Source organism: Lycorma delicatula, chromosome 7 (genome assembly GCF_047948215.1).
Source record: "Lycorma delicatula isolate Av1 chromosome 7, ASM4794821v1, whole genome shotgun sequence".
Classification (NCBI taxonomy): domain Eukaryota; kingdom Metazoa; phylum Arthropoda; class Insecta; order Hemiptera; family Fulgoridae; genus Lycorma; species Lycorma delicatula.
In genome coordinates, this window is record NC_134461.1 from 81766946 (window position 1) to 81790975 (window position 24030).

Sequence of the window (24030 nt, forward strand, 5' to 3'; positions counted from 1 at the left end):
CCATTATGTTCTCTTGTGTTTAGAAATCTAATCACTGATCAAACTTCACAATTGGAGGGATTTGTTATTACCGCACTCATTTTAACACACTGTCTCGCAAAGGCAAACAATGATGAACTAATGGCAATGTAACGGTTTCATGCCCAAAGACCCTTTAAAGCTATTGCGGTGTGAACAATCAGTGTTAACAATCGCTGGTTATAACTTATCGGCTCTTACTTTTGAACTGAGCCTCACACATAAACAAAGTATAGTTCTTACCTTGTGAAATTAAGAAAAGATCAAGGGTACGGTTTAATGTAAAAGGAGAATTTTCTATAAATATTTTAAACTGTAACAAGAATTTAATTATTACTTTCATATAAAAAATTACAAATAACATTTTATCACAACTAATGACTTAAAATGAAATACAAATTCATAAAAATTTAATTAATAAAATTTCATCAACTAAAAATACAAGAATTGATCAAAAATAAGTTACATCAAGAAACAATGAACAAAGGAAGTTGCTTAAAAATAATCTATTATTTCAGCCACTAGTTTGAAAATGTCTGCTAGTAGTGGAGCTTCTGGCATTTACAAAAATCCTCCAATCACTTACCAAGTAAATAAAACACAATATAGTAAACAAAAAAAATTCTAAGCATTCTCTATTTTCAATATTAATTACAATTTAATATTGTAATATTTTATTTCCAGTTCCAAGCAACTCCTTTAATCAATTTTCAATTTTGATCCATGACTGTATACACAAAACATTTATCCATTCATTCATAACCTTTACAATTTGCACTAATAAATTGTATTTTCCACAAGTATACTAAATTAGTAAAATTTCAACTTAAAAAAAAAAAGTAAATAAAGAAAAAGAACTGTTAAGTGTGGATTAAAATCTGTTTATACCATACAAGAATCTATTTTACGACTAACAGTAATTTTGTTAAGATGTAACTTGCTTTTTAATTCATCCTAGCACTGCTAAAATTACAAACTAGATTTTTTCAGGAATAAATTAATTAGTAATAAGTTGAATGTTTTCTTTAAAAAAATTGTTAAGTTATATGAACACTACTTTAACAGGATTATGCATTCACATAATTTTTTTTTGATACAGAAAATTTCCATATCCATATCCATGAACAAGCTTCAAGGTTATGTGGTGATATCAATGAAAAAAAAAAAGGTACAGTATATACCATAACATATATACATTTTTTATATTTATTAAGGGATGACTCAGTCTCAGGTCAGATGACTGTACAACCAACAGATATAAGCAGAGCCACCACACAAAAACCATGGTCTAATTTTTCTCATCTACCACATAAAAAAAAAATAAATACAGCTATTTTAATTAGGTATGAGCCTGTTATCACTCCAAGAAAAATAATAAAATAATTGTTTCACTTGCTCGCTTCTTTTTTCTTTTGTTAAAATGAACTTTGATTTGCACAAAAAAATGGTCCTGTCATTTCTTATTAATGTTTACTGCATACCAATATGCTGTATCGAATACATAATAGATGATGCACCAAACACAAAAAAGTACAGAGTATTACAAAATTTGACTTTTTTTTTTAATACTTTTGAGGCTACATTGGACCACTTTAGTCATCCATATATCACTTCCTCTTGAATTTCTGTAATAGTCTGGCCTTTCGATTTTCTCAGTATTTCTTCAATCTATCAGATCGTTGCTTCCTGACCTCATCTGTGACCTTTGTTATACCTTTCTAATTTTTTAATACTGAATCTATTGTTTTGATGTGTGTAGTTAATTTTCACTTTATCACAGGTGTCCTCAACCCTCAAGCCAATTTCTTGAAGATCTCTTTGGATTTCTCCAACATAATTTGACATTTTATTATATTTGACAGCTAAAACATGTCTAATTAAATATGTTCATCTTTAATTTTGTATTATACATAATATAATTTGAATTATAGTACAGTACTATAGATTTTGTTTAATGGAAAACAAAACTAAAATTACATTTCAAATAAATAAATGAAATGAAACTTTTATTAGTTATCAATTATTTGCTAGTCTATATTCTGATATAACTCTGAAATATAATTGGGCACTTATATCTAGAAAAGTAGTACATGTAGGTAATATAAATTATAAACTAGAAATAAGAGCAACTGAGGACAAGGGTAACACAATTATCTAAAACTGGATACAAATCACAATGGTAAGATATGAATACTGTAAAGATATACAGTCTGACAGAATATGATTTGGATGGACTTCAGCCCTTAGAAAATTTATGTATAATGATTTTATTTTATGCATTAAAAGCTGTCACTATGTCATAATGCTAGGATTACAGTGGTAACTGGGTACAATTTGATCTGGAGATTTTTGGAGAGAAATAAATTTTATTAAAGATAAATCAGAGTTCAACAGTTATACTAGAAAGAACATTGACAACATACAGAAAAGAAAGAATAGGGAAAGGATGAATAAAAATTGCATACTGCCCCCCTCTGTATTACAAGGTACAAATATTTTTTAAAATCACAAATTTAATGAATAAAAAAGCTTTTAAGTCCTTATGACTATATGAACTATTTGTTTTTATAGTCTATAAAAGGAGTTAGAATTTTCTGGCACTAACATTATAGTTCTTTCCCCATCAGTTACGTGCCTAGTTTATTATATTGGTTAAGTTTATTAATTTTGATTTTGAGGTTAGGTAAACTGTTAGTTGTAGTGGTTGCTAAAATTGCACAAACATTTTACAATAAAATATATAATAACATTACATGTGGTTACATCATTAGAGTGTGAAGACATTAATGAAGAAATTTGTTTCAACCAACAATGACAATGGTGATGATAATAATAATGATGAAAGTAGTAATTTGGTGAAGAGGAAAAATAATAAATATCCAAATTCAATTGAATGGATTAAGAATAAACAGAAGAGGCCGAACCAGAAACTTGGTTCTTTTTCTAGAAACAATTGGAATTGCATTTGGCCATTTATGATTGATCAATCTATTTTGTACGTTTTAAGTTATTTAAGAGCAAATAAATTATATGTGTAAGAAATTTTACATTTGCCATCTCTCAATATGCTTGTCAACCCATGAACATGGGACAATATAAATATAGATCTACTAAATATATAATATTATATTTATACTAATATAAATATAGATATAATGTTGTATATTCTGGATACAACATTTAAAGAACATTTTAAAATGAAGGTTTGAAAGGAAAATACTGTCTAGTAGAGTTTGAACTCTAAGCATTGTTTTATTGCCAAAGAAGTAATGCAAATTGACTTACTTTATATAAATAAGCTGTTTTTAGAATTTTATTGATATTCATGTAGAAAAAATGTTTCCCACTTTTTTTGTGTGAAGAAGTAGAAAAGAGGATCCATGAGACCTCTTACACTGTTATGAGAATTTTGAATCTAAATAAGCTGGCAATAAACCTTTAAACATTTTTCTAATTCCTGCAGTGTTCAAATCAGGAATATACTTGTAATTATTTCAACCATGTTCCTCTTCATGGTTAAAAATTTCAATATTTCTGAAATACATCTCCTTTACTTTAAATGTGGTCAGTCACAAATGGAGTGTGACTATTTATCCAACAGTGATAAGATAAGCATCTTCATATATGAGATCCGAATGGTTTATACATAGATGTTAGAATTACAGACTCAAAAAATAATAAGAAAACAATGCATTGTTAATGAAATGACACAAGGCAACTTTTACACTTTTTATAGATTCCAGAAAAAATAATTAAAATTGAAAAATTTGATTCACAAGACAGCCCTGCACAATGAATGAAAATTAAATGATTTATGTATATGTATAAAAAAAAATATTACACATATTTATTTTAAATATGATCAATCAATTTAATAAAATTGAAGTAGTATTTAAAGAAAATTATCCTCAGAAGACTGTATTCTTTCATGTAAATACATATCACGTAAAATAAAAATGTTAAAAAATTAAAATGCTAACTGCCACTGAGTGAAATGTGGATAATACAATAATCTTATTAAATATTTATAAGTGTTTAAAGGTCAATAATGATTTAAATATAAGGACACCTTCAGATTCCGAGAGAAATTGTACTGTACAGTCAAAATTGAAGAGGCAAAAAATAATTTAATGAGCAAAAATAATCACATGAATAATATGTTAGTTCTTATAACATTGTTTCTAATATAGCATTAGAATTAAGTCTTTTAAATAATTATTAGTTTGATAGTATCATAAAGTTTTAAAAGTGACTTATAAAGTTCTTTTTAAAATGCTAATATCAGAAAGATGAAATTGATTTTTTATAAACGGTAACAGTTTTTACTGATTAAAAATATTCTGAGTAAAAATAATGTTAATTAACAAAAGGAAAAAGTGAATTTTATTTTTAACATTAAAACATTTATTTAAATATGTGTATGTTAATAAATTCACTGGAAAGGAAAGTCATGAAGACTTGAAGAATCAGTCGTAGTAATAGGTAATGTGTCATACCATTGGCTAAAAACTGAAAAAATTCCAAGCTTCGATCTGAAAATAGGAAATTGCCGAATGGCTAAAATCAAAGAAAATCATGTACACTACAAGCATGTTAAAAATAAAATTTAAAAAATAGTACAATCAGTAAAACAAAAATATATTCATTATCAAGTAGATGAAATCACAAAATAAAAAATTTGTGTCGTGTTGCATCTTCTTCCATACAATTGTAATTTTATACTGATAAAATTGATGCAGTTGGTGTGAAAATATTATTGAAGATATTGATAAATTTAGGAAACGAAAATAGTTTAAAAGACAGCAGCTTCTTGGGTATTGAAGAAATACATTGAGATAACAACACTTTTTTCTGTTTTACTTGATGAAACTTTAATATAATGGTAACACACTATCTTAACATTTTTATTTTTAAGGTAAATATATAACTTCTATCACAATTTTCTAATTTTGGTATTACAAGTTATTTTTACTTAATTTTTATATTACAAGTAAAAAGAAGTGTTTTTTCCCAAATGGATTGGGCTAAATTAAATTAAATTAGAATCATAACTCTGTTATGTTTTGGTTTGCTGCATGGTTTCTTGAGACAAGGTTTAGAAAGATTGTTTTACTCATTGATAATACACCAATGCATCCTCAGAACCTGTGCAACAAGACATAATAGTCAAGTTTTTACCATCAAATGCAATAAGTTTGATCCACCTTTAGACCAAGGGGTGATAGTGTATCCAAAATCTTGAAAATAATTAACATGAAAGATGTTGTTTACTGGTGTGCTGTGAGAAAATATCATCCACTTTGCAAACATTTTTGGACAAGCTTTTTGATGGGATATTGATTGAAAATTAGTTTAAAAAAGAAGAATCTTCAGGATTTTATAAGGGGAAAATATTAGGATCTGATGAAATCAATAAAGCTGAAGTGAATGAATGACTCAAAAGGGATGAATTAAAATAAAATTTCAACAATCAAGACATTGTTGACAGTACTGCCCTAACCACAGGGCAACAACAATGCTGCAGATGATTAAATCATAGCATAGACCAACAACCAAGATATCGCTGATGAGTTTTTCAATGCCTTTTATTTAATTACATTATTAAATAAGGCTGTATGAAATATATGAATTAAAGTCCCATGACATTCTCCTGATGAAGTGATTGCGAGATATTGCTGCAAGAAAATAAAAAATGATATGTAAATAGTCTAATTCTTCACATTGACCCAGTTATTTTACCTCAAACTTTAAAAAATTAAATATCTGAAACCGCCTTTCCCCTTTCTTTCAGTTAACAGAGGTTCTTCTACTGAAATAGTCCTGTGATTAATATGGGTTTGATAAAAGAACACACAGCTTGAATTTTGTTACATTAAGTTTAGTTTAAAATATTAGTTACTATAATTTTTATCCTATATAAACATTAGTATCTGAATGACTTCCTGATTTTCTTTTAAAAAGGAGGTTTGAAAAAAAAATGTATCATATTATTAATTTAATTTATAAAACATGAACACAGCACAATTTTGTAACAATAAGGAAAATAACATAGTATTAGAAATAATTAAAGATTGTACAATATGCTTAGTTTTCAAAATACTATAAATTGTTAGCTTCTCTAAAATATAAAATAAAAACTGTACCTTAAAATGTGACCAGTACTAGGAAAATGTACTTCTTGTCAGAAACTGTTATTTACAAGTACAGGGAATAATAAGATAGAGTAAATGTCTAATTATTTAACCAGTGTCATGTTTTTGAAAAGGGTCCTGTTGTTGGGAATACTAAATCAATCACCATAATGACAACAGGTCCCTTTTTTTAGTCTAATAAAAACATTCTTTTTCATTTTTATCATCATTGAATGGTGTTAAATGTTAATTCAATTTTGATACAATTAATTTAATTATAGTATTTTCAGTTTTTTAAATAATGAAAGATTTTTAAATGCTAAATTTTAGTTGGTTGACTTGTGTATGAACAAATCTTGCCACATATAGTTCTGTGTGTTTTGATTGCATTTCAGGTTAATGTTTGTTATCAAAATGAGTGATAGTATTTTAAAAGTAAAAGTTTTTAATGACCCGGTGTATATTATGATATACCTGATGATGATTATAACATCATTAATGAATATTTTTTTGAGAGAATATGGTAGTGAAAGTGATTATGAACTAGTTCAGATGAATCAACCCCTGAATTATTAGATGTTAGTGAAATAAGTGTTCCTATCTAAATCTATTGAACCTGTTAAGTTCATTAACAGTTATGATGAATAACATGCAATTTTTTTACCGGGTAGGATCCCAGCCTTTAAAAATGCATATGCCAAAATTTTATTTACAAGTAATACAAAAAAAAACTGTATAATAAATATTGTGATTCATTGTTAACGCTTCATGAGAAACCTTTATTAATAGGTGTGTTTAGTTCCACTTGGAGACAGACTTGCAGTGATATTGTAATCATGAAACCTAAATATGATTTGTGTAAAATTTGTTAGTCAAATTACACAACCCTTAATAAACTATAATTTGCATCTGAACAAGAAAAACTGGAAAATGTATTGACTTTGAGAAGTCATCTAGAATTTGTAGCTTAGGAAGAGATAATTATCGTACTGTTACAAGAGATTTAAAAGACTGATTACAACTTCATTGCAGTAATACACCAAATTCATGTTCCCTAAATACTTCAGTTCATTACAGTTTCGATGCGGCTCAGCAAGTGCACATATCTTCCAACCCATTACAACCAGGCCCACTGTATTTTTAACTCTGTTTAAAGTAGGAATTTTTGGTATTATGTGTGAAACAATTAGTAAGCAGTACAATTACTTAATTCCTGGGAGATCAAGTGTTAGTAAAGGGGCAAATTTAATAAGTTTGTTTGAAAATTATTTAAAAAATTACAGCCATGGTGAGAAAGCAATATATTCAGATAACTGCGTGGCTCAGAATAACAATAATATACTTATGGCATATCTCGCATGGGGCATTGGTATGAAAAGAAAATAATTTTATAGTTTTTGCCAGTGGGTCATAGTAAGTTTTCATTGACTGGGCCTTTAGTTTTTATAAAAAAAAATCAAAAATATGTTTGTATCATCAATTTCAGAGTTAGCTAAAGTTGTTGAAGAATATACTGCAACATCCAAAATAAATTCTGCTGTACTTGTTGGTAACAAAAACAGGAGGTGAATATTAAGGTGTATTATTGGCAAGATTACTTCCAAAATCAAGGATGGAAAAGAATTCCAAATCTTACTTAAATATCTTCAGTTTGAATTTAATGAAGAATGGATAGGAAAGGTATCTTGTAAAACTGAATTAGATGGAGTAGAACCTTGCACGTCGTTACTGACAAAGATAAACTTATAGATACTAATCTTCAAGAAATGATTCCTGTTGGCTTGAGCAAAGAATGTACTTGTATGAAAATACCAGACTATACTGAAAAGAGCAATTTAAAGACCAACTGTGTGGAGAAGTAGAAGAAGAGGAGAAAAATTTAAGTTATCTTAAATAAAAAAAATTTAAAAAACTGATTATATGTGAACTGCCCAGATAAGTGATTACTAAACTTATGTCTGTGACAATCAGACATAATCATAAGAACTTTTAACTAGTTTATAAGTCATTTTTTACTTTTTATTATTTTACAATTTTCTTAGTGTATATAGCAAGAAAAGCAAGCAATAAAATATTCCATAATAGCAACACTATCATTATAGAATCATCTTTAACATTCATTTAATGTAAGGAAACTGTTATTAAACTTTGATTGCTTTTTTCTCAAAACGAGGGTTCTTTAAATGCTTGAATAAATCTAATGCAAATTAACAATTAACTGATGCAGTATTATGAATTTGGTATAAAGTTATTCAGAAATTTATGTTCTTTCAAACAAGCATGATATCAAAATTGCTCAGTTTGAGGCAAGAAGTACCTTTTCCCTATCCAGGTCACAAATAAACAACTGATCTATTAATTCATATTTGGCTAAAGTCTTACCATAATGGGGTGTATTCTCAGAATGTAGCCTCAAAAACTGGATTCTTTTCTATTATAATAATGCAATTCTGAATTTTCCTTTTTTAATGTGTTCGAGCTCTATATAATAAATAATTAGGTATTTATACCTTTCCTTTCTTTTTCCTGTTTAGCCACTGGTAATTACCTTTCAGTTAATACTTCAGAGGATGATATGTATGAGTGTAAAATGAAGTGTAGTCTCAGGAATAGTCTCAATTCGACCATTCCTGAGATGTGTGATTAATTGAAACCCAACCACCAAAGAACACTGGTATCCACGATCTAGTATTCAAATCCGTGTAAAAATAAATGACTTTACTAGGACTTGAACGCTGGATCTCTTGACTTCCAAATCAGCTGATTTGGGAAGATGCGTTCACAACTACCCACTTTAGTGGGTTGGTATTTATACCTAATGATTTATTTATGTACCTACCATTTTACAATAAAATCCATTATTTTTCAACCTTAAAAAATAAAAAATTGAAAACATTTTTCTGACTTACTATTGCACCATCATAATGGAAATATGGGTCCAACATTTTTCCATTTTAATGACACCAGCTATTAAAAAATGTGGGCAGTGACTAATGCATAAAATGTTTGGGTTCGTTCAGTATGGTTGTTAAACCTTATAAAAGCAATAACATCAGAATTTAACAGAATCAAACTTAATACCAAATTTAATAGAATTTTTAGCTATTAATTAGCTAAAATAGCTAGTAGAATAAGCTATTAAAATAATAGCTGTAATATTAGCTATTTTAAAATAGCTAATATTACTATAGCTAATTATGCTATAGTTACTATACTATATTATAGTATAGCTATAGTTACTATAGCTACATTATCCTAATATTATTATAGCTAATTCTTTTAGCTAATATAACTTATTAGCTATCAAAATAGCTAATAACTATTAACTTATTTTTCATTGTTTCCATCAAAATAATTTTAATTTAAATCTGATTTAACCATTAAGACTCATAATAAATAATGCTAATAATTCCAATAATATATTTTATGTAAACAACTACTCTTCTCGAACATGTTCATTCTATATATAGTTTGTTCTTGTTTCACTAGTAAGAATGTTAATTTCCTTGTATAATGGGAAATTGTGTTGCAATATCTTCTGAAAATAGAAGAAGCTGCAGTCAAATTTTTCTTGATCAAGGTATCATTTCTTAGCAACTGATATCTAAAATCAGTCACATGAAATGATTTTATACATGACCAAAGGCATTGTATGATGCTGTAACATGTGCCATTAGTAAGTGTAACAGGAACTGGTTTAAAAGTTTAAAAATGCCTTTCCTTATCGCAGTTCCATTTTTATATTCATGGACCCAGGAATTAACTTCAATAAAATGGTGAGATTATGAGTTTTACTGGATGATGGTGGATTATAATAATTATTTCTGTGAAAAATGTGTTAAAAGGTTGAAATCTAGAGCAAAATATAAAAAGCTGTACAAAAATATTGTTCCACAAGGCTGCAAACAAAAACTGGGGGGTCACAGTAAGATCATCAAAATCAATAAAAATATTGTTTTTGCAGCAGAAAAACCATGCCTGTTGGGTCTTGCCATATCAGTGGGTTTTCAAGTGGTCAGTAGTGAAACAGATGAATGAATGTTTCTTTCTGAAAGTCCCAGATAAATCACCCACAACATTACTGAATGCCAATAAGGAAAATATAGAAAAAGGATCAACCATAACATTAGATTATTGGGGGCGCATATACAACAAATGAAGTTTGATTAATGTAATTTAAAATGAATCACAATTTCAGTTTTTTAGACACTGATGTGAGTGTTTATATCCAAATGATTAAAAGGAAGTAGGATCTGTTAAAAAGGAAAATAGACATCATGAAACCATGTGACATCACATGGAAAATTACTTTGCTGAATTTCTGTGGTGCCATCAAATTGGAAACGACTTGCTATGAAATATTGTCAGCTATAAAATGGGTCTGGCCATCAGAAATGAATACGTGATTACCTAGCATAAGTAGTGAAATGTATTTGTTCTACATCATGATTATAGAAATAGAGATATGTGTAAAAAAGAAAAACTTTTAAATATATAAACTTAGCCTTAACCTACCTTCCGTTTTTATTACTAACTTTAAGAAAGTTTATAGTTAAAATTATATGGTGAAAGAAAAGAAAAAGTTACAAAACTGAATGTGAAGCTGCTGAAATAAAAAAGTAGTAGGCTTGTATTTCCATTATGATGGTGCCTCATTAATCTGAAAATTTCTTTGAATTTTAATTTCTGCAGATGAACACTAACAGGTTTCAGTATAAAATGTAGGAGAACGTGTGTATCTTACATTGACTAATAATACTGATCTTGAATACCATAAAATACAAAAAATTCAGAGTGGCACTGCTAAAATGGAGAACTACCAAGAATTAACACTTCTGCATTAATTATAAAGAGAATGATGAGGTATTAAATTGATATGATCACATTTCTTACAGTTCATCACTCAGATGTACTCAAGTTTACTTTATTTAGTTACTTATTTTGCAACTAAAAAAAATTCTATCAAAAACTCAGGAATATAACTCAAGATAGTAATTGTTTTTTTCCCACAATAGCATACTGTAAATATATATTTAAGAATGATTTAAATAAAAGAAGCATCACAGAATCTAGAGCAGAATTTCTTCCATCTTTTAGTGATCTCTAAAATTTAGTTTTTATGGTGGTTAGGAAACCGGCATGTATGTCCCATCATAAATACAGCCTAGCTAAAAATGTTGAACTTAGATTGCGAAATAAGAACTAACAAAAGTCCACAATTAGAACTGAATCTAGTTTCTGTATTTATTTAGTTTAGAAGGCACGTCAGAAAACTCAATAATATTATCATCACTAAATTAACATTATATCTCATCAGTTAAAGAGGACTGTTTTACTCATATAATGAAAGAACCAATGCATTATTAAAAGAGAATAAAATATTTTAACTATAAAATAAAAATATTGTAGAAGAGATTTAGTTGTTAACAAGAATAACTATATCAGTAACTACAATCAATCATGTACCATTATCCAATTGGTTCAATCCAGCATATATAAATAAAATAATACTAATGAACCTGGTGAAAATAATAAAAGTGCTGGATTTTCATTACACAGTACATGATGAAACTTATGTAAACAATGAACAGAAATAGAATGACTATAATATATTATTGAAACTTATAGGTAAATATAAACTGATTGTAATTGGAAATGAGATATCATTTAACAGATTCAAGGCAATTCGTAGGAATTAAACGGTGTTACAAAAAAAAAAAAAATATCTGGACAAATTGTAAGAATTTCTAAAACTGGTGTTTTCACAATTTAAAATGTTCAAGATTGGGCAATTAATCTATGGGCAACCAGAAAAGTTTTTTTTAAAAGCAAATACAGTTTTCAAAATTTCCTTATTTTATTTCAGAACCATGCAATAGCTTTTGATAACATTATAAAGTAAATTCAAAGTAAATAAAGTATTCCCGAAGCTGTCATACCTTAACATGAATGTGGGATAGTCTCTGTTGTAAAATAAAGTTTAATAGTATTTGGAACTTTGTTCTATGAAATACTATTAATGCATCACATCATATAATAAAATGTGTGTACAACAATTATCAAAATTCTTTTACCAAGTCCTATATTATAAACATTATTTATAATTTCAACAAAGAAAAATCTTATATGTAAATAAAATTTTTGTACAAAAATTCTGAATGTGTAAATTTTTCTTAACAAATATTTTCAACAGAAAGCATATTTTTTTATGATAAATCTAAGCTGTAATTAAATCTAACTGTTGCCAGTTTTGATGTTGATCAATACCGCTCCTTAAATCTGAGATGAAAGTAATTTTAAAAATACAAACAACATTAAGAAAACGTGAAACAGGTAATTTTAAATTCAGACTGAAAATATTTAAGCGATGATAATAACATTTCAGGTGTCATCTACAGAAATGATTTCTCATGAATAACCTTAAAAATTAAATATTTTTAAGGTATTAAATATTTAAACAATTGATAAAAAAATTCATTATTTTACACACATAAACAAATTACCATAATACAAAACCTCTTCATTTTAAATTAAAGGCATTAAAAAAAATTAAATCTTCTAACAAAAATCGTTATTTAGAACTTGTCATAAAAACAAATATGAAGGCATTGAATCACATTATACAACAAGTTTATCAATATTAATAAGTATGTATCTTATAAAACTAGTAAAATTAACTTACACTAATAATTTAACAGAAACAGATGTTCTATATCATTTTTCCAAACATCACAAAGTACTATATTCGTAACAAATTATAAAAAAAATATTACACAATGGTAAAAATCAATGTAATTAATATTTTTTTAACGTTTTTCTTATTAAAGCCATTCTTTGTTTATGAGCTTCAGTGACTGATGAACGTTTATAAGGCCGCAGTTCATCTGTACCAAATCCAGGTATCCACATATTCCAATTACGTTCTGAAAAAAAATGAATGAATGCAAATACAGCTATTACAAATGGGCTAAACAAAAATGTACAGTTTTATTTAAATAGCAACATTACAAAAAAATGTCCAAACTGAAATATGTGAACTTCCAAATCTTTATTTGAGTATAGTTTCTTGTGATATTAAATTCTAACATTTAAACTGAATGATACACAAACATTTGATACAATTTATTGAACTGATTTAAAATAAACACTTTTAGTTGTAATTTCTTGCAATGCATTCATATTTACTTATTTAAATACCAGCATACATCATGTATGTCTTTTGTTCACTTTACCTTCCGCCATAATAGTCAGTGTTTAGCCATGACTGATAATGGGCATCTCTATTGACTAGAGAACATAAATAATCATAGGAAACATCATTCTACACAATAAGATTGACTTATGGAAGTCTGTACAGGAGAAGAAAAAGAACACTCAACTGCTGCCATCTATTATCTGGAAAATGTTGAACAGCTTCAAGTAGCAATGCAGTGTTAGTTTGGGAGAATATATGTAGTGAGCTTTATGAAAAATAAGAACATCTTGTCACACAATTAACAGGATATTACAGTGATATTAAGCTTTGTCTACATGAAATGACTCTGTACTCCATTAACTTATCTGAATAAACACAGGAAACTGTGATTTGTGTTATCCAGAATAAAAAAGAAGAATCTTTATTGGTAAGTCATTTAACTCATTTATGCCCAAACATATTTTTAAATTGTACTTTCACGATTTTTTTTGCTCTGATTAATTATATAAAATAACTGCCAGTATCTATGCAGTAAATATTACAGTCCAAAAGAATATACAGTTATCAACAACTATATATCAATTTTTGATGAAATAAATGACATTTCTTTTTCTAATGGGGCATGACTAAATGAATAATTGAACAATTAATTACTTTACCATCAAATAATTATATTTGAATAAATTAATTAGCATGAGAATCTTTGTTAATAAAAACAAGCCCGAATATATGATAGAATATAATATAATTTTTCCGATTTCGCTGGGAAAATAAATACTACTATTTAGGAGGAAAACAAAGTGGAACATTAAATTATGTAAGTATGCAGGAAAAGAAATATGTAAAAAAATTATTCTACTATTTGAGTGAAATTTTGAGATATAGGACCCATGGTTATGATTGTATCTCACCACCCTCTTCACAAATTACAACAAAAATTAAATAACATCAATAATCCACATTCATAAGTCATCGCATTAAAATTGGTTAACCTAGTCTGAAGATATGAAGCAAATAATGAATGAAAAAAGGAAACATCTTTTCAGAATTTTTTAATGCTTCATTTGCATTTTTTTGGTTGGGGCTATGAGATGTCAAGATCAGCAAAAATCCCAATATGAAAACTGATCCATAAGCATGCTTTCCTAATAAATATATGATAGGAGGAAATGTAAAACTTTTTACATGTAAATTATTTGAAATTTATTTACATTATTACATTTATTCCAAAACAAAAATACTAATTCATTGTAATATGTAGAATAATACTTTGCACTATTTTAATAATTTTTTAATACTTTCAACCTGACTGAATACTATACTATATACTTATAACCACACTCTCCTACATCACTAACATTTGGTGTATTATTTTATAACAATTTTTTAACGAGCTGAATTTTTGTCATATGTACTTTACACTATTTAAAAGTATACTTTTTTGAAGATCAAAATTTGTTTCCTTTTAAAAATTTGTGTTTATTTTATTTACAAATGTTTATTATTTATTACTTAGATAAAGAATGAATTTTTGTCTATGCAATGCGTCTTGACAGGGCTATGTTATAAATTAATTTTTATTATTATGATTTCAATATTAACAAAAAACTATCAATATATGACGATCTGACAACTTTGCATCTATAAATAATCTTTTATTACCATGATTTAATGTTCAAAAAGATATCTTAACAAATTTGATACTATATTAAGGAAAAAACTGTTTCCCCTACCATGAATGAGAATAAATAAAAACTAAATAAAATATTGTATAAATAAATGCTACCAGTTAAGAGTTATTTGCCACTAATAATTATTTGTATAAAAACAACTAACCATACTAACCTATATATAAATATATCCTTCACTTTTCTGAAAATTATAATACTTTTATAATATATTAAAACTAATCAAGTTATTTATATCTTGATGCCTTATAAGTGAACATTTAATTATCTAATGTTCAACAATTTCAATTTGCTAATATTCATCAGGATTTTACTTCTACTATACTTTTTAAAAAAAAAAAGAAAGTAAAGTAAAATTTATGAAACAATAATTGAGTAGCATGAAATTTACAATAAACGAGTTTAGCATAACTGAGTCTGGGTATAAATGAATTATATTCCTAAAGGTTTTTCTTGGATACCTAAAACTAAAATCCTAAAAACCTGCAAACGTTATAGGAGAATGAGGCCCAGTATTTCATCCAGATTTTTAATAACATTTATTAAAAATAATCTATATCTAGAGCATGTACTAAGTATAAAAAAATATGTGAATTTACTTGAAGAGTTTGTTCTTCTATAGTATTACATACTCAATTCAATATGGCTCTCCCACTAAGTACGTATTGGCCAAATGATATAAAGCTTTACAAAGACATTAAATTACATTCAATCTGAAATAAAGGTTGTAGGTTGAAATAACTGAATTAGTAGGCAACCTGTAGATAGTGAAAGAATAAAATCCATCACTTAGTAACATGGGCATAGCCAGGATTTTTTCTGGGTATGGGGGGGAGGGCAAAAATAAGATAACATTTTTTGTTAAAAAATGGTTTTATTTGAACATTTGAAAACGCTAAAAGTAATTAGTTGCAATGCTGTTCGAACCTATTTAAATCTTATTTCAGCACTAACCTAAGAGAGTTCTAGCTAAATCTTGACAAAATTTATTTTTAGCTTCCAGAACCCTCCTTTTTATGATGCACACTCATCATACAAAGACCAACAAGTCTATATTCTGTAATTTTTAATTGTAGCAAAGTTTTTACCCTGCATAATCTTTCAAAAGTGCAAGTTGTGAAGGGCTGTGCAAGTGAGATAAGTAGCGCCTGTTTTATGGATGGGTAGAACAATTGGGTTTCTTTACCTAGTGCAACTAGTTTTATCTCCTTCAGTTCTGTATTTGGCACATTTTTTCCTTTCCCTTGGCTGCACCAAAGTTCAGCTTCACTGAAGAAATCATTCAAATTGTAGCAACTACAAAAACTTGTAGTTTTTTATAAAAAAATCCTGCTATGTCATATCAAGTATTACGTGAGGGTGCAACATATCCAATGAGAATGCGGTCAAGTTTCTTCAGAAAAATACAGTTCCAGACACATTATTAATGAATCTATGTATGGAATTATTAGTGTTCGCCAAAACTTGCAAAGAATCTGTGCTGGTAGATTCTCTCACGAACCACATCATCTATCCTTCATCAAAAAACCTAACCCCAATGGAAAGCTGTTCTTTCCCAGATATGTCACTGCACACCGCACATTGTCACTGCACACAAGATACTGTAAGCACATGCTTTCTTTATGTCAATAGTGATGTCGTCGCTAATGACGTCACCACATAGGCCGATTATTTCATTTTTGAATCCAACGTGATAAGTAAGTAGCATTTTACGTGCTCTTTTAAAATGTGGTCCTCAGTGTCAATTTTTGACACGTCAGTTTGATCATGTCTTCATCAAATCACCTTCATTATTTTTTTTGTCCCTCAAAGGTAGGTCATGCGTCACAGTCAAAATTACTGATGCAACAATTTTCTTGTTGGCTTCTATTTCTTGTTGGTGGACAGAAATTAGTTGTACATTAACAGTTATATCTTCAATAAAACATTTTGCTTCTGTGGCTGACGATTTGTGCCACTGAGATGATGCGTGAGATTTTGTGAATTCATGCATGTCTTTATAGTGAGTAAAGAGCCTTACTATGAAAGAACCCAAAATACCATGCACATGGTGAAAACAACACATGGTAAATGCACATGCCCTTTAATTTCTTGGAATACACCAGCCAAGAAGCACAATCCGCCAAACAGCTGTTTTTGAATTTTCTTTATAATTGCATAGCATCCTTAGCAAAGTCATAATTTGGAGTTGGTGCCAACAGTTTTTTCCAACTTCCATTTTTTGAGATAAGCTCATATTAAACGAACGTCAAGCCAGTGACCAATATCATTATCAAAATACTTTGATCCTGTACACTATAACCAGATGGTAGGGAAAATTCACTTGATTTTTCAAAAACATTCTGCTTCGATTTCTCTTCTCCACTGCTGTCATTTTCACTATTACTTTTATTTAGTTTCTTCCTCTTCTGTTTCCCTAAAAGAAAATAAATAACTAATACTATACTTCCCAAAAAAAAATTAAAGCAACTAAGAATTTAAGTTGCTGAACTAGAAACTTCAAGTTTAAAAATATTTTTTATCATCCCCACAAAATAGTTTTTCAGTTACAGTGTTTTGAAAATCAGTAAAAATATTTTTTTGTAAAAAATGTTCTTAAATTAATATGAGTTGATGAGTTTCAAAACCATCTAATTAAAATTTTTTTCAAATTTACTAAAGTAAATTTTTTTCATTTCTTCAAAAGTGTACTAGTGGAATAAGTAGAAAAAAGACATAAAGAAACTGGTTAAATGGTCAAATCTAACAACCTGTGGCTGTGTACAGAATAAAATTAATGTGAACCAACATGGTTCAGATTTGAGGTTAGAGATTTTTGTGTTAAGATAGTGTTGTCTTTAATATAACAACTTTTGAACTTTATTACAACAAAAGTTGGACAATTATGAATTTTGAACCAATCATTATTTATTAGCTATCAAACTTCTAATGTTTTTTATTATTGAATGATGATGGTATTTTTTAATAAACCTTTAATATTTTGTACAAATTTGTTTTATTATTAGCAACTAGCAGAAGTAGCTAGTTGCAAAATCACCCATTTCAAAATTCAAAACCATCTAATTAAGAAAAATTGCTGCAAAAGTAGCTAATTACAATTTTCAATCATTATTTAAAATTATTGGAGTGTGGTATACTTATTTTTATTTCCTAATTTAGTATTGTATGATTTTTCTTAAAATTTCAATAATAAAGACAACATCAAAATCACTATTACAAAAAAAAAAAAAACAGTCTTCGCATTTCCTAAATAGTTTTGGTTGCTTTATTTAGATAGTTTTGTAATTCATAGACTCAAATGAAAATAATATAGATACATACCTTTCATGCTAAAAATTTTCCTAATATCCATTTTAGATTGCTATTGATACGGGATTACAGTCTGAACTAGGTCAAATGCGTCAACTTACTGAACTAACTCACTCACTCGCACTGATTGTAGTGCTTAAATAGGGAACAGAAGGTACTAGAACTTTTCTGCTAAAGCCAACCTCGAACAAACTATAGTCTTCAAGTTTTACTACAGACCATCCAGACCTTGAACTGTCAGTTCCCCTCTTGTTCACCAAAGAGTGCTCCTACCATGATTCAAACATGCTTTCTTGCTGCGCAATACTATTACAATAACAACCTATATTCATATTGACCAACAATTTTTCACTCGACTAAATGAGCCAGGGGGACAAGTTCCCTATCCTATCCCATTGTGGTTACACCTATGCTTAGTAATATCCCATTTCAGATATTATAAAACACGCTTTAGCAGAAATGTTACAAAAATTTCATGAAACATATGGGATCTATCTTTTTTGTTAAGAGGTGGCAAATTTTAAAAGTGCAATTTCTATCTCCATTTACTATTTTTATTTTCTTTTATTATCTCATTTTAATTTTACTAAAAATAATTTAATAGGTTTATTACAGCCCTCGCTTATAATCTTGTTTTAACATTTAGTTATTTCATTATTAATATACTTAGTGGAAAGATATTACTTTTATAATACAATTTTCACTAGTGCACCACATTAATTATTTTTAAAAAATTATACCTGAAAAAGAAATTAAGTTTTATATAGAGATTTTGCATTATGCTAGAAAATACTAAGTGAAATTAAGAATAATACGTAAAAATGACATAAACGGGGCTTACAACACAGTATGAAATACTTAAGTGAGTGATTCATGTTTGATAGATATGAATAGCACCATATATTAATAACCAAAAAAATCTACAATTAAAGCTTGCACAGGAGGCATGGCTTATATCACTCCGTAGTACTTATTCAAAATCAGTATACAAGAACTACAGATGTATTTTAGTTGTTTAAGTGAAATTTATGTTAAATTTATTTTTTAAAATGAGTTCTACATAAGAATGTAAAATGTTAATGCTAATTTACAGCAGAGGAAAAACCAGAGTTTTATTTTTAAAGCTGAAGAAATTTTTAACTGCAAATCATAAAAATGGCATTCTGGATTAATTTTCAAAACTGAAGAAAAAGCTTTTTAATGAATAATAAAAGAGAATGAAAAGAGAAGAGAATTTTGTAGCATCAAATGAAAATTTCTAAATATATACTACATTCCTACATTCACGATAGGTGGCACAATAAGGGTTTGCCATTGTATAATATTGGGAAAATTGAAGACCATACAAATTGCAAAAAGATCTGTAAATACCAAACGCACATTTTAAAGCAAGTTGAGAATGTTGTATTTATTTGTATTTAACATGCCAAAATAATAATGGCTGTAGTGGTTCCTAACAAAAAAAATGTAATTATTCATATTTCAGAAACATGTTAGCAACAGAAAAGAAAAAAAAAATGGGGCAAAGGAATTCCTGATTGGACAGTAGTAAATTCCAACAGGAATAATTAACACAGAGGTAAAATTGTTCAAACATGCTTACATGGTTCAGAGGAACAAACAGTATGTACTGTCATGTTGTTAATGTGCCAGTGATTGATTGTTTACCATTGAAACACACTAATTTGAATATATTATTAATTATTTCTTTGCCTAATTTGAATAAAGAGTCAACTAATATATTACAAAAACCAAAGATGCCAGGAGAAAGGATGGAGCATAATATAGTGCACTGGAATTAGACTACATCAAATGTCTAAGGAAATGCTCTTTTAAGATTATAATGAATGTTGGTGTTTGATCAATCATCTAAATAATAAGTACAGACTTTGGATAGTCAGTCAGAGAAATCTTATATTTCTGATAGAATGACTTCTTTACTACAGCTATTCAGTGTTTAACTCTTTTAAAAGCTTTATAATTTTTTTTATACACAACAAATGGTTAAAATACTTCAACAAGAAGACTTAAAAAGTTTAGCTTTATTTTAGAATGTGAATGGATTCTGACTGCTTGTATCTTCATTTCAAATGATGCAATGGTGAAAGATTAAAAATAAATGTCGAATAGCCTTGGTAAAACTTGTTAACATCATGTAGGATGGCAAAAAGAATTCCAGTTACTGATTGATAATGATAATTCTTTCAATGATGATTGAAATTGTGTATGACATCTATCAAGTTTCAGTTGTGCTTTTATTGTGTTTACTATGCTTATAACAAAAGGATATAATTTTGTTTGGCTGTTCACATAAGAGTAGAATAATATTTTAAGATTTTAAAAGTATAAAATTTTACTTTTCATTATAAGTTGCTAACTTTTTTTTGTACATTTTCAATAAGTGTTTTTTCCATGATTTTTGGGTTTTTATGGTTTTGGATTTATGGTTTCACTTAAACTTTCTGCAGTTTTCACGAGGCTTGATAGAATCAACAAAATGCAATCTGTGGTCTGTTGCAAGGTGTTCATGGTTCTACAGAGCCATGGTTACACCTGGAGCAATAAAATTCATTTAATTATTAGCAGTAAAAATTCAGCTAAGATGCATAATGACCTCAACTTTAAGTATACTGAATACACTGTATGAGATTTTGTTTAAAAATTCACAACCTAAGAGAGGGAATAAAATTGAAGTTACAGCAGCATGGGAGTAAAAGAGTAGGAGACCTCTTTGCACTGACAATAGCACTGTTGAACAGGTATAAACACTCACTTTACATTGCTTAAGTAATGCTATCTCTTATGAAAACAATCCAAAGTAAGATCTAATTATAAATTCAAGGTTTATAATTCTTAATCTATGGAAGATTAAGTAGATTAAAATAAAATAAGTAAAAAAAAAAATCTTTATAAAAATAATGTAATACCTAAATGAAGTTGAACATCTTTTACTTCAACTGTATTCGACTTTCTATGTTTAGCTAAAAGGCAAGCTGCATTCACAGTAGTTTCAACAAAATCATCAGCCAACTGTAATAAAATTTCTTCAACATCTTCATCTAATTGTTCGGTAGGATCTATTTCTTTGACTAGTTCTTGCAATCTTGTTCTTGAAAGGATCTGAAATGAAACAGGAAAACTTGTCATAAATATTAATACAGTAAATAATTAATTTAGTATTAACTGAAATAATCAATGGATATATGTTTACATACAGGATTAAGTAAATTACCTGAGAAGGAAGTTCATTTTGATTTTGGTTAGCATTTGACTTAATCTGTGAAGTTGGACTTGATGTCGTTGATGGACTACTGTTAAGCATAGTTTGTATATTGCTCATTGTGTTGGGAGCAGGGGAACCTCTATCACCATGATGCATATTTGACTAAAAAGAAAAAAAGATGTTATTAATTTTAGGAATTTTATTAACATAACATTTAAATTATTAAGAGCCTTCCTGAATTAAGCAGAATTAAATAACAAAAATAATTACTTAAAAATAAGCAAACATCTGTGAAAGTAAAAAAACAAAATCTGCAAATACAAAAAAATTATTTTATAGTTCTTAAGAGAAAGTGCTGTTTCTTTTGCAAGATATATAAAAAAACGGAATTTTATGGCAAGTAAAATTTTATGTGTGATTATAAAGCACCATAAAAACTAATAACTTTCATTTTTAAGACTTTGAATGTACTAACATCACATTCAGTTTTGACAAAAATTGGTCCAAGTTTTGAAGGTTTTGTATTCCTTCTTTTATCTTTGTGAATTCTTTCATAAGAAGATGCCAGCTTTGAACATATTGTCCAGTACAAAATGTGCAGATGTTTGTATTAAATTTAACTGTATACATTAAATTGTACATTTAATATAAAATTGCATTAACTACATTTAATTGTATTAGTTTGTGTGTATTTTATTACATTACAATTGTGTTACATTATATTGAAGCAGTATGTTTACGTACAAACCTATCTTCATTTTATACAGACAGTATATGGAGAAGAAAATTTAAAACTGAACAGATAATTTAATCAGTAAAAAAAATTATTGCAACTTGTTAAAAATTTTGGTAGGAATACATAGATGATAGTAAAACAATCTTTTGATTCTGAGAATCAAAGAAATCAGTGTTATACTTTTTGTACTTTATATGTGTTGTAGAGTTTGCTTTATAGATTTACAAAGATTTTGTTACCTGACCAATTTTAATTTTCTTAATCTTTAAATTTGTACTAGTAACTGTAGTCAAAATCCTAGATTCAAAATTTCAATCACTGTACCTGCAGAAATATGATTTATTTAAACATATCCTATGCCATATCATTCCTATTTATTTTATGTATTCTACAATCCTGATTCTGTTTGAATAAAGTTTGCTTTAATTACATGTTGTTACCTAAATTTTAACATCAAAACTGTACACAAATAATGTGTAAAAAAAAAGTCATTATACTATCTGGACGAGAAAAAATATGACAAAATTTATGTTCTAAACATGATTTACATTTAGTTTGGTTAAAAGGATACTTGAGGGAAGGGTGGAAGGAAAGGTAAGTGAAGGAATGCCAAGCTTACAATATATATAATGCATAAAGGAAGATATTAAGTGTAGAACCTATTTTGAAAAGAAGATGAGACTAGAAAGAATAACAGACTGTAGGACTGCTGGAGACCAATTAATAGGTTAACAGCCAAGAAGAATATGAAAAAAAAATCTGCAGAAATCATAGTTACTCTATTCAAAGATATAGGTGTATTTTCTCCAAGGCATATTTTCATATTTATTATACATTAAAACAATCAAACATTTATTGAAGGTTATTTGAATTAAAGTAATTTAATCTCATTGTTTTGGAGCATACACTTATATTTTGTATAATTTAATTTTTAGTTTGAAATTTGTAAATAAACTTATATTAATATTTATTAAATGTGTAATTATTTAATTCCATTATTTCTTCAGTTTATTTTGCACACAATGAAAAATGTTATTCATCAAGAATGTTTAAAAATTTATGTTTTTATTTCTTTTACTGTAGAATTATTGAGAACTATCCTTGAAATTTATCTGTATTTTATAATAACTGCAATAACAAACTGAAATACTTTGTATATTTTCCTTCAACATACCTTAAAAAGCTTAAGTATATTAGGCCATCATGCAAGTCGATTGCTGCTAAGCCGATGTTTTTGAAGGTGACCAGCTCTGCAAATGACCAAGATCATCTGGAACTATGCTTATTCGTTTTTGAAGAAAAGTTTCAATGTAATTAATTATGATGATAATATGTAATTAAATATATTATATAATATATCTTATGAACTTACGGTATACATATTCATATCAGTATCAACAGCCATTTGTGACTGAGGCTGCTGAATAGCAGAATTAGGATCCATACTCTTATTTTACAATGCACAATGGCATTCAAATTTGACAGCCTAAAAAAACAATAGAATATTAGAAGAAAATGTAATCCAAATAATAATTTAGATTTATAAATTTTATTTAAAAATGTTTAATGTATTTACAATAACTAATATTGTTAAGTTACGATTGTAACAATTAACGTGATACTAAGGCCACTTGCACATGGAGCTACTCAACCAGTTAGTGATTCAAATTAACAACTAATTACTAACTGGTTCCACACAATAGTTACTCAATAAATTGAAACTGAAAATG

At 27.8% G+C, this 24030-nt stretch overlaps 1 protein-coding gene across 3 annotated transcripts in view; it reads right to left on the minus strand.

Moving 5' to 3' along the window:
* Positions 1-324: 324 nt before the first annotated feature.
* Positions 325-24030, minus strand: part of Taf12 (TATA-box binding protein associated factor 12) — a 31435-nt gene continuing 7729 nt past the window's right edge. The window contains exons 2-5 of one of the 3 annotated variants that reach the window (XM_075370107.1): positions 23673-23786; positions 21574-21726; positions 21269-21461; positions 325-13072 (exon numbers count right to left, since the gene is read on the minus strand). In XM_075370107.1, coding sequence (XP_075226222.1) covers positions 12945-13072; positions 21269-21461; positions 21574-21726; positions 23673-23744 — 546 coding nt within the window. In that variant the 5' untranslated portion in view covers positions 23745-23786 and the 3' untranslated portion in view covers positions 325-12944. The other 2 variants (XM_075370108.1, XM_075370109.1) reach the window with 2 other exon arrangements.